Source organism: Chanos chanos, chromosome 7 (genome assembly GCF_902362185.1).
Source record: "Chanos chanos chromosome 7, fChaCha1.1, whole genome shotgun sequence".
Taxonomy (NCBI): Eukaryota; Metazoa; Chordata; class Actinopteri; order Gonorynchiformes; family Chanidae; genus Chanos; species Chanos chanos.
The window spans coordinates 31,485,860-31,497,043 of NC_044501.1; the positions used below are offsets into that span (position 1 = coordinate 31,485,860).

Here is an 11,184-nt window from a genome sequence, read left to right on the forward strand (position 1 = left end):
AATGTGAGTTTAAATTTCTGTTTCTGTATTTCCATCAAATGCAATAACACTCTGTTAAATTTCACACTGTTTGCCTTGTTGCTTGGAGCCACTGGAAAATCAAATATGTGCAAGGTACATGGCATAATACTACCAGAGCTGAAAATCTAGCCCATAATTGTTTGAGTGTGTGTGGACGTTTATGCGTGTGTGTGTGTGTGTGCGTGTGTGTGTGTGTGTTTGTATGATCTGGTGGAGATAGGGGTGTGGAGACTCACAGTCCATAGCTCACAGTGCATCATTTGTTATCCGGCTGAATGAAAGAGTAATCAAACATCTTTGATGCAGAGGCAGCACAGATGCAGAGACGCACACGATGGCGGATCAGCAACTTTTCCTCTGAGCTAGCAAACTAAGGCTAATTGGTTGGCTCCGAGCCAGATGCTACCCATTACCAATAGTGAGTAGGCTGTGGGGCTACACTGTGTTGATATGCAGGGTTCAAGGTTTCCAACTGTTTCAGACTCAGTCTTATGGTCAGAATGTCTCAGACATCTAGACACTTACCTAACTCCATTTCTCAAAGGCCCGGTTTCTGCCAGGGGCTAACTGTTTTGACCAGTGGTAAATCAGAGATTTAAATCCATAGGTTAGCATTACATGGTTGATTGTCAGACATATCAAAGGGGGACAGTATTGGTTTGGTTAACTAATAATTTTTTAAAAATTATTTAATTCTTTCTTTCACTCTCTGATTGATCCCTGGCTCCTCATTTAAAAATTTGTGTTTGTCAGTGATTGGGGGGGGGGGGGGGGTTGTGGCATCCTGCCAAATGGTATTATGATTGTGAGGAACAAAGGCTTACATTTATGAAATCATGCGTGAGGAACTTGATTTTGTTGATCTGTCATTTTGGTCAAGGGTGGGTCAAAACGACAAAATGATACATACAGTATAAAGCTGAACAACACAAAGTCTCAAAATATGTATTGACACTCCTGTTAAGTTTTGAACATATATATATTCGTTTAAAGTTTCAAACACAGGCTGTAATGATGAAACAAGACCCCCCCCCCACCCCCCCCCCAGAAAATATTGGTGTCCCTCCAGTAAAGTATTTTTTCCTTTGCCTTTCCCCCCAACAGGCCAGCTTTGGCTGCTGCCCCACAGACAAAACTCACAAACTATCTCGGGATCAGAAACCACAATTTGGAGTGAAAATGTCAGAATAAACCCAGTGTGATGTTCCTGCAGTTTTTTTTTCTTTCTTTTTTTTTCTTTTTTTTTCTTTTGCGGTCACAGCGTGGCCTATCAGAAAAACGAGGCATGTTAGTCTCTGTGTTATGTGAAATATAGCCTCTGCCGTGACGGACCTCTCCCTGGCCGTCGTCAGCGATTGCATGATGGAATGCAAGAGAAGACAGTGATGCCAAAAGCCAAGAGACTCATCACTCATCTTAGCTGTGTCACCAAAGCACATTCGATTTGTCAGCTTGGAGACTGTAACCTTGAGGGCAGTGAATGCATAAGCAGACGTACATGCGTACACTGTACGTTCCCACACACACACGCGCGCACACACACACACGCGCGCGTATACATACATACATACATGAATACTGTGCTATGACAGTAGAATTTATTATCAGAGCTGTATTTCTCTAACATATTTCTCTATAACGGTGCTGAACTGGGATCAGTTTTATCCTTTCATAAACTGAAACAATACATTTACATTGACTGAGGTGAACTGATCCTAAATCAGCCCTCCTACTCTAAGACAATCGAATTGATACAATTATAATTTTACATGAATACCTGTATATTATGTTACAGTATCATTTTTTATGGAGTGATGTGGGCCAGAATTGGTCTTAATGTCAGAGTAACTATACGGGTGTATGGGATGAGTAGAACTAGTAAGACAAACTTTTTGCATAAAAGCAGTAAAGCAAACGGATGACATGTCTGCCTAGATTTATTCATGTTCATTTACTATAGCTTACAAATCATCAGCAAGACATACAGATTACATGTGCTGTCATGTATTTATACATATCTATTTACAGGGGTTGTGTGTTTGTCGATCAGTCGAGCAGCACTAGTTATTTCAATACATTCAGGTAGTCGTTGAAAGAGTGACATTTACTTTTCAGCCTTAACATCCAAAGCTATCCACATTTTATGATAGTTCACATCTGGTATTCACATAAACATTTTCAGTAAGCCCAGGCATGCATTTAATACAATCAATTTCCATTTCAAGTATGTATATAGTACTTGATACAATATGTTTATAATACATTTATGACTTGTAACCAAATTTGTTATGATATGTATAACAGTGCAGTAGAAATATAATGTAAGCTAGTTTCAGAATAAGGTTACTTTCAGCATTCAACAACAAGTAGTAAAGTAGCAAATTCATGTCTTTACAAAGACTTCAAGGACAGAGTGAAGCGTATTAGACACTGGCCATGAAATATAGTACATCAGTATGAATTTATGTTCTCAAACCTGTTGTTATGGGATAGGGAAAATACGATTAGCAAAATATTTGAATAATGGTATATATTATATTACTATACTACATTATATCATATTACTTTATAAAAATGGGCTTTGCACAGAGTGTGTATTCCAGTAACAAGCACGTCTGGTTGTTGATAAAACTGAAGCTTAAAGATCGTCAGACTCTGGGATGAATGTGGATGGGATGGATGGAACAGTGTCCAAGGCGACGGTGGGGAGCACCAAGGGGGCGTTTTCAGTCACCCAGCCCAGGGCAGTCCTGTTGAAGGTGGGTCTCTTGGCTACTGGGTCAGCTGGGACTGCGGGAGGCACTGGACTGGAACTGCCCAAGCCAAGGTCCTCCTCAGGTACCTTCACTGGGGTCACTTTTGGGGCCTTGCCAAAGCCACCAAATGGAGTAGCCACCCTGGAGGTAAAGGAATGAAAGGAAACATTTGTGGTGAGTCTTTCCTATCAAGACACAAAGGACTGACATCCTCTCGTACTTGGATTAAAGGAACGCCTGTTCAGAATGACATCCCGTTCCCAAAATTGTAGGTCCCTGGTTGTTCTCCACTTCAGTCTCAGATTTTTTGCCTTACAAGCAAAATGTAGAGTTTAAGTGAACTCATTAAACTGTTCCCTGACGAACCTCAACAGATTACTGCTATCAGTTTAATTTGAATCAAGTTGGGATTTTATCAGGTTTGATTATAACTTTTCAGCAAATGTACCGTTGCCATTTGTGTTCCGTCCAATCAAATTAAAACCTGATGTTTCATTTCAGATATGGGAATGGCCTATTTTGGACTGGTTACAGCAGGAACACTCTAGATTGGCATTAGACTGAGCAAAAGCTTGGAATGAATGCTGAAAGAAACTGTAAGATGGAAAAAAGTAAAAACTGCTTAGAGACCTTACAGCCAGAGAAGGAGAGTGGTGGTGGATCTTAATGAGGGTGATGGTATACGATACCTGTTGAAGCTCTTGTATTCTGGTGCCTCAGTCTTGGGCTCAGGTGCAGGCATGTGGGTGACCATGGTGTCAGCCAGTGAGGGGTCACCGATAATGGCCTGCACCCAGGGCGAGCAGTATGACCTGGGCATGGCCGTGCTGTTGAACTTCTCAGCTGGAACATCCTTCAAGGGACCTCCATAACCTAAAAAACGAAGAGAAAAAAAAAAAGACATTCATCCATGGGATGACCTGACTAAAGGCAATCCACCAAAAAGAAGGAAAAAAGGCAAGAAACACAAGAAAGAAGGTTACAGTTCAGAGTCATGTTGAGGAGGAGGCTGAGAAAAAAGGAAAAGAAGGAAAAAGATGGACAAAATGACAAATAAAACCCTAAATGTAAGAATAAGTTCGATTTAGAGGCAAAGAGACAGGGCTTTAAATGGAAGAGAACAAAAGACTTTGCAAAGTAAATAAAGCCGAACATGTGATAGGAGATGAGAAATGAAGTTGGGATGGCTGACTGGAGAGAGACACCCACAGGTCAAGGAGACACATTACCTGCTGTGTCCTCATGGGAAAAGAATGTACCCAAGCTCTGAGCTACCTCACAGTAAAAACATCTCTCATCTCATGTACTTTCATACCTCATCGTTCACTCTTCCTCAGAACTATTTGAGAGGTTGATGTTCTTCTCTCTTTTACACTTACTGCGTGATTTTCCTTCTTCATTTAGTGGGATAAAATAATGATGCACTTGGTAAACCAAACTGCAGTACATTATACAAGCTCCTTAGAGTAAAGGAGCATCTGTCAGACCAAAAAAGCTGAACAGTGTACTGCAATGCGCAGTGAAGGGGAAACAAGGACCCATCCAAATCAGTATCCCTCAAACCTCTGCTTGCTGGCGGGGGGCCTCCAAAGCCCAGCCACAGTTATGTAACGAGAGGGCTCTGTCATGTATCACCCTTACAGGGCAGACAATCTCCTTCCTGAGTTTACTGGCCCCAAGGAAACGGGATAAACCGTAGTGTCTGCTCCCGGAGGGGCCTATTCATTTGTGAATGCCTTTAAAAAAAAAAAAAAAGCATTCAGGACAGCAGATGAGATGTGGTTCAAGGGTATAGTTTTTCTGATGGACATCCACATTCAAATGTCCCCCATTTGCTGTTAACGGTTTTGAAATGTTGTGTTATTGCTGCGCCCAAGAGGGACCCTTAAGCTGACAAATGTTGAGGCTCCAGTGCCTGAGCAAAAACACATAGCAACAAAATTTCATCTTTCTGTAGCAAACATTGCCGAACTACATAAGATCCTAAATCTTCTTATTTTAAAACTACACGGTCTGCATTCTATCGATTTCATGCCACGTGGCACAATTACACAGCACACACCTTTTTTCGTTGTTTTTTTTTGTAATTCCAGTGTTCTACAAGTTCTTTTTATTATTATTATGAGAGGTTCAATTTCACCTAATTATTAAAGTCTCCATGTGATAAATACCATGCGTATCAGCTCCCTCTCATCAGGATATCTTCACAGTAAATTGCTTTAGATGTATGGGGATGGAAAAAAATGTCTATGTTCTTGGAGCCTGATCACAGAAGATGGAAGGAAAGATCTGCTTCAGATGATATCAAAGACAGCTTGTCATAATGTTCCTACAATTTAGAGATACCGGAAATGCCTGGCAGTCTTCCTGTGGGAGCCCTTGGCTCTTAAACAAATACTGTATGTCCCCCAGCGACAAAGAGAAGGAGAGAGGGGTCTAAGATCCTTTTATCATTGCCATGGTGAGTCTGGTAATGCGATAACACCATCACAAACGCATTGTGTAGATGAAGATTGGGGTTTGAATCGAATGAATGTTATAAGTGCGTTATGATAACAACACTGACCTGGGGCGATACTTTCCGGATTAGGCACGGTAAGTGGGTCGGGCATGTTTGGTGGAGTGTCTGTGGGTTGATCAGTACCAAGACCATCTCCATCAGCTTTCACGTCTGTCACCTCAGCGTTTGGAGTTTGAAAAATCATTCCATTCTTTAAGGAGGGATCAAAAGATGGGATTAGAAGGAGGAAGGTAACTGTTAAAGTTAATCCGTATAGAATAGCATTCCTCAAAGAAGTAAATTGCACTGAAATACACACTAGTGCACCCCCACCCCCCACCCCCCCCCCCCCAAAATAAAAAAAAAACCCCAAACCAAATTCTATCATTCAGCACACGGATTAATGGATTAAGAGACTGCTGTATTTTTCAGTACCAAAAGTTGAAGAAATCCTTACCCCTCTGAAAATTTAAGGACCTCCCTGAAGTTATCTCTTAAGGAGAATGAGTTCTTGGCTCCTTGCCTCTTTACAGAGCTAGAAAGTCAGAGGGTCTGCTTCTGATTAGTATCTGCTTCTTTCAAAATTAGCAAGTAATCATCCCCAGCAACTGTGTACGGAACAGTGTAAGTATTTTGTGTTTGCTGAATACGGCTCTTAAGCAGTAATTACTTGGGCTTTCGGGAACTGGTCACAGAACAGAGGTGCATCCCTGAAATTAACCCGATCTGTCTAAAGACTTTTCAGTTAGTTTCATTTGTCCAGTAGCTTATACTGTTGTTGTATAAACCCAATTTAATATTCATTTTAATGTGGTACAGAAGAGCCCATTTTTTCAGGCGGAGTTTGCTAGCAGAGGAAATTCAAATTAAGGTTGCCAGCACACAACGTTCATCATGGGGAAGAAATTTGCTGGCGGAGCAAGCTCTGACCTTGTAAAAAACTTGCATTCAGAATGACCTGGCAGTTGTCATTTCTATTTCAAAACAAATGCTACTAAAATTAACATAAATTAAAACTCACTAATCTCCCCTGCAGATTAAGGATCTAGGTCTGATTCTTCAAGGCCAGTATCAGAGGCGGATATTGTTCTTGGCCTTTGCACCATCATTTGTTCTTGGCCTCTGTAGCTTTACACAACTTTGTATTATACAAAACCATGCAGCATTGTTTTTGGAACTACATGGAGGAATTTTGCTCCACCCAGTACACCAGCACAGATATGACCTAATGAAATGGTTCATGAAAATGTTTCATAACTGACGTTAACATCTCAAGAAGAACGTGAGACATCACACACAAAGAAAGCTGCTTAATTTGCCTGTTCTTACATTGATCTGTGTGTTGACCTCGTTACGGATACTCTCAAATGTGTATTTCTCAGAGCGCTGCTGACGCATCTTGAAGAGCCGGGAGCCCCTGTTGGAGGCCAAGGACAGCTCCTCAAACATTATTTCCTTTGGGACATTGACTTTTCTCCCAAGATCCATCTCTGCCTCTGAGGGAAAAGACAGAAATTGAGTGTTTTTGTGTGCATGTATATGTGTGTGAGTGTGTGTGTGTATGTGTATTTGTGTGTCTAATTCATAGTGCACAGTACCTTGTTATTATCTCAAGATCAGTTTTTAACTCGATGGACGACAAAAGAACCATATGTATGTACGTGAACTATATGTATGTATATATGTGTTTGCGTACATGTACTTGATTGGCTGATACCAAAACATAAGTACATTGTGTTATTAGCATTAAAAATTATAACTGTCCATAATTGTCAGTTTGGTATTTATGAATGTTATAATGGTAGTTTGTAAATGTTGTTATTTTCAGTTATTCTGTCAGTTTGTTCCCCAGGTCCTTAAACTGAACTATAAAAGTCAGTGTGACATCATCTGATTCTAAACAATTTTCAGTGTATTTTGAATACTTTTCTGAGGGGTGTAACTGTCTTCATTATTTGGGTAAAAACTATAAATATGTGTCTATGTATACCTTATCATTAGCATGAAAATCTGACTTGAACATGTTTGCAAATTTCATCATACATATTAGTATTACCAGTAGAATGACAATAGTATTTCCAGTGTAAATATCAATAAGTGTATTAACCTTTCATTTTTTCTAAGCCATTTTCCATCTCTGATATTCCTGTAAGTTGCTGGTGGAAGCAAATTCCATGTTTGCAAGTCAGAGTAGGGGGTCAGCCAGTCACAAAATGTCTGACCTCATGTGTCCAGTTTTTGCCGAATGTCTAATGCAGGGGCCAATTATGGAGATGTTATAGGCCTATCAAAGGCTTGAAAGCTATCCTGTCAGAATGTTCCCACAGCTGTCCTGAATCTTCATAGGCCCAGCCTCCGTGCAGTTGTCCCTGCCCAGAAATAGCATTTCAAATGCACAACTACAAAAGGATTAGTTACTTTGGGTAGTAAAACATCTCATTGCCTTATTTATAGCTGGGCGGTGGGTGTAGCTGTGGGCCAATTAAATTATATCCTTGACAAACTGAGGTTCCGGTACAGGTAAGACAGTAAGGCTGTGTTTTTGTTTTTTTTTTTATGGTGTGACATTATGTGTGGTGCACATATACCGATTTTATGTTATGTATCTATGATAAAAAGTTTGTCTGTGAGTGTAAATGAAAATTTAGATTTGTACTGCGGAATGTATGGGAAGAGGTAGCTAACTAGCTAGCTAACATGAGATTGATGTGTAAATAGATGTACTTTATTGACAAATGGACATACAGAGAGACAGAAAGAGACAGACACACAGACATACAGATAGATAGATAGAGAGAGAGAGAGAGAGAGAGAGAGAGAGAGAGAGAGAGACACTTTATTCGTTTAGATACACTAAAGACAAAATCAGTGGCGCACCATCAGGGCCTTGGATCTCTCTGCAAATGGCTGCCGCCTGCATCTTCCTTTCTCGTATTGTCATCAGCGAATGTTGTGACATGGTGCCCCTACAGAGCATAAAGTGAAGACAGCGTGTGTGCTCTGCACACTTTTTTCCCCCTCCTCACATGCACATACATACACATGACTACAAGATGTTCACAGTCGACAACAACTAAACTCAGCCAAACAGAAGTCCACAATTCAGCAAGTAGAATTTATTACGCCTGTTAAAGGCCAGAGTTAGGATGTTCCTTTAAATAACCTCTTGGGCCATTAAACACGATGCCCAAAGCACAGTAAGCAGTCTGTGTAAATACATGCTGTTCTGGTTTGGGCCATGAATCAATATGTCTGATATGAACCTGACTGGACAGGATCATGCAACTCACGGGACAATGTGACATCAGACAGAGTGGGTGTGATGGTGCAAATGACAAAACACAGGACAATGGGGACAGCTTGTGTCCATCCCTATTGTTGCCCTCGTCGTACATGCTACATGCTTTTCGTGTTGCTATCCGAGAAATGTCTCTTAATTTCACTGCAATGAATTGTCTCTTAGTTTCATTGAAGATCACCTACAGTAATGGACTATAAGCTACAACTGTAAATTGCGAGAGGACAGTAAATTATTATGCCAGAGTTACAAATTAGTGTTTGTGTAGCAAATTAAGTTATGTATCTGTGAGAACTTATTCCAGTACAGTATGTCACGGTCTTCTTATTGCCAGTGTCAGTAAAGTTGAAGATACATTTCAAAAGTATTTGAATATTTGAACATAATTCAACTGAAAAGCAAATGAACACATCCTCAGATTAGTGTCACCATCGTGCATTAACCTGCCTTAATTTAAGAGTAGCATCATGTAATAAATAAATCAAAAGCACTGCCATGCTCATAAAACCGACGTTTAAAGGACTGATTTCAGCAAAACTTCAGCCAACCACTTAATGACCATATCAGCACATATGCACATGACCAGTCACAGCTGGGACATTGGTGTCCTCATAATGTCTTTCTAGAAACACAAACACTGTAAACCTCACATAGGAAATAAACCATAGATGTAGGATAGTCTAGGAAACAAGGTTGGAGCCACTCACACATTGCACACTTTGCTCACACACAAACACCGCCTGAGCAGCAGGGCCCTTTACCTTTGTCTTGTAGGTTCCAACTGATGTCTCGAATTAAGCCAGAGTCTGAGGAAGTATTAAGCAAGGGGTCAGGATGGGTTGTGTGATCGATGACAGTACTTTCTCTCCCCAGAACTAGTAGATCTCTGGCCGGCGGTGGTGGTAGTGGAGGGGGGGGGGGGCACGGAGGGGGTTGGGTGGAGGGGTTTCTGGTAGTGTGTGGTGGAAGGCAGGTGTCAGTGTTTCTGTGCTCGCTGCTATGGAGTGTTCATCAGTTGGCTAAATTTAACTCTCCACACACATACACACTCAAACATACACACACAGTTAGCTGCACACTGTGAGCTAAACGTGGGTGTAACAGAGACAGTGCCTTTACTGTCTATGACTTCATTCTGCCTGTACAGTAGAAATGTAAATGGCAGGCTGAAATCCCTGGGTTTTGGTTTAATAAACCTGCAGTATGTCAGAGAGATACAGAGAACATTACTAGCCACTTTAAAATATGTATACACCTTTGTATACTATTGTAATATAGTAACCATTCATAACCAGTGTCGGTAGAAAGACATATGACATTCGTAACCACTGAAACGATTTAAAATACATGAATAGATATGTATGTATATCTATACACCAGTTATATGGCCATCACTGGTGTATTATTTTAAGCTGCTAATTGCTCATTTTAGTGATATGAAAATAATTGCTAATTTTAGGCTACTGATATGAAAATGTTTCTATGTGTTTAGGAATGCTCAGTGTCATGAAGAGCTATGTTGGGAGATACTGTCATAGACTTCCTGTACTGTAACAGAGGTTAGCACCATTCCAGCTGAGCACAGGACACCCAGCCTGCTAATGATGAGCTTTGACCTTTAGCCTTTGGTGGCACTGCAAATCCTGCAATTAAACCCAGGGGAACAGAGAAGGTCAAAAGAGCAGAAAAAGAAAGAGGTTCATGTCTGGTTCAAGCACTCTCAGGATATATCTAAACATGTTTCTTGGATCGCTGGTTGAATTGTATGGTATTGTTTAGCTGATAAACAGGGTAGCTTTTACAGTAAGGTTTTTAAAATGATGTAACGTGGCTGAAGTTTCCTACAGAACTGTAAAGAACATGTTCCCTCCTTTGTTGGTTTTTGAAAAGTTTGTTCCTGCCACTTTCAGTTTAAGCAGACAAAACTCCATATCGCTGCACTGATCCAACTGCCAGATATAAAACGAGGAAAATGGCAGTTTAGTTGGTTTACAAACATATTTCTTAGTGATGATAAACACATTTCGGTTGAAAGTGTTCCTACCATTTTGAATATTGCGGAACAATCTTGTTCCGAAGCTTTCTATATTATTTTTTGAATCTGAGATATTCAGTCATATGTTTAAAAAGTAAATGTCAGTATTTGCAAAATCCAAAATATTGAACTTCAGACATTGAATCAGACTGCAGTTACTTTCTGAAATGAAATTTCTCTTTATTTCAAATTATCCCCATTTTATGTCTATCATTGCAATGCTATTTTCTTATTTTGATTTCTTTTTTTGAATTAACTTCAATTTCCAAAGTGAGCTGTCAAATCACTCAGCAGTGGGACAGACGCTGGCTGTGTAGTCCAGACAGGGCTTCTGATTATGTAATCATCTCCTTGGCAACAAGTCGTCATCCACACTACTGGGTACATAAGAACTGCCCAGTACACACACACACACACACACACACACACACACACACACACATTTCAGTATTTTTCAAAATGAATCTCATAACAAGAGAAATGTATTTTGTCAGTTTATTAGTAGTGAATGAAAAAAAAAGATGTTTCTATAATCAGAGATGGTGTCACTATAAAAAAGTGCAACTTAACAATT

At 40.2% G+C, this 11,184-nt stretch overlaps 1 protein-coding gene across 1 annotated transcript; it reads right to left on the bottom strand.

Moving 5' to 3' along the window:
• Positions 1-2,659: 2,659 nt before the first annotated feature.
• myoz2a (myozenin 2a) lies at positions 2,660-8,236 on the bottom strand. The gene is made up of 5 exons (XM_030780753.1): positions 8,155-8,236; positions 6,607-6,773; positions 5,344-5,488; positions 3,467-3,650; positions 2,660-2,918 (listed from the first exon to the last, which is right to left on the bottom strand). The coding sequence occupies exons 1-5, from the start codon at positions 8,234-8,236 to the stop codon at positions 2,660-2,662; spliced, it is 837 nt and encodes a 278-aa protein (XP_030636613.1).
• Between the last annotated feature and the right edge of the window lie 2,948 nt (positions 8,237-11,184).

Bases quoted from the DNA above. Each gene is read 5' to 3' on its own strand.
- myoz2a (XM_030780753.1), bottom strand. From the start codon at position 8,236: ATGTCACAACATTCGCTGATGACAATACGAGAAAGGAAGATGCAGGCG. The intron at 3,651-5,343 runs GTCAGTGTTGTT...TTCGTTTTTTAG, and splicing joins TCCGGAAAGTATCGCCCCAG to GTTATGGAGGTCCCTTGAAG. The intron at 2,919-3,466 runs GTATCGTATACC...CTTTACCTCCAG, and splicing joins GAATACAAGAGCTTCAACAG to GGTGGCTACTCCATTTGGTG.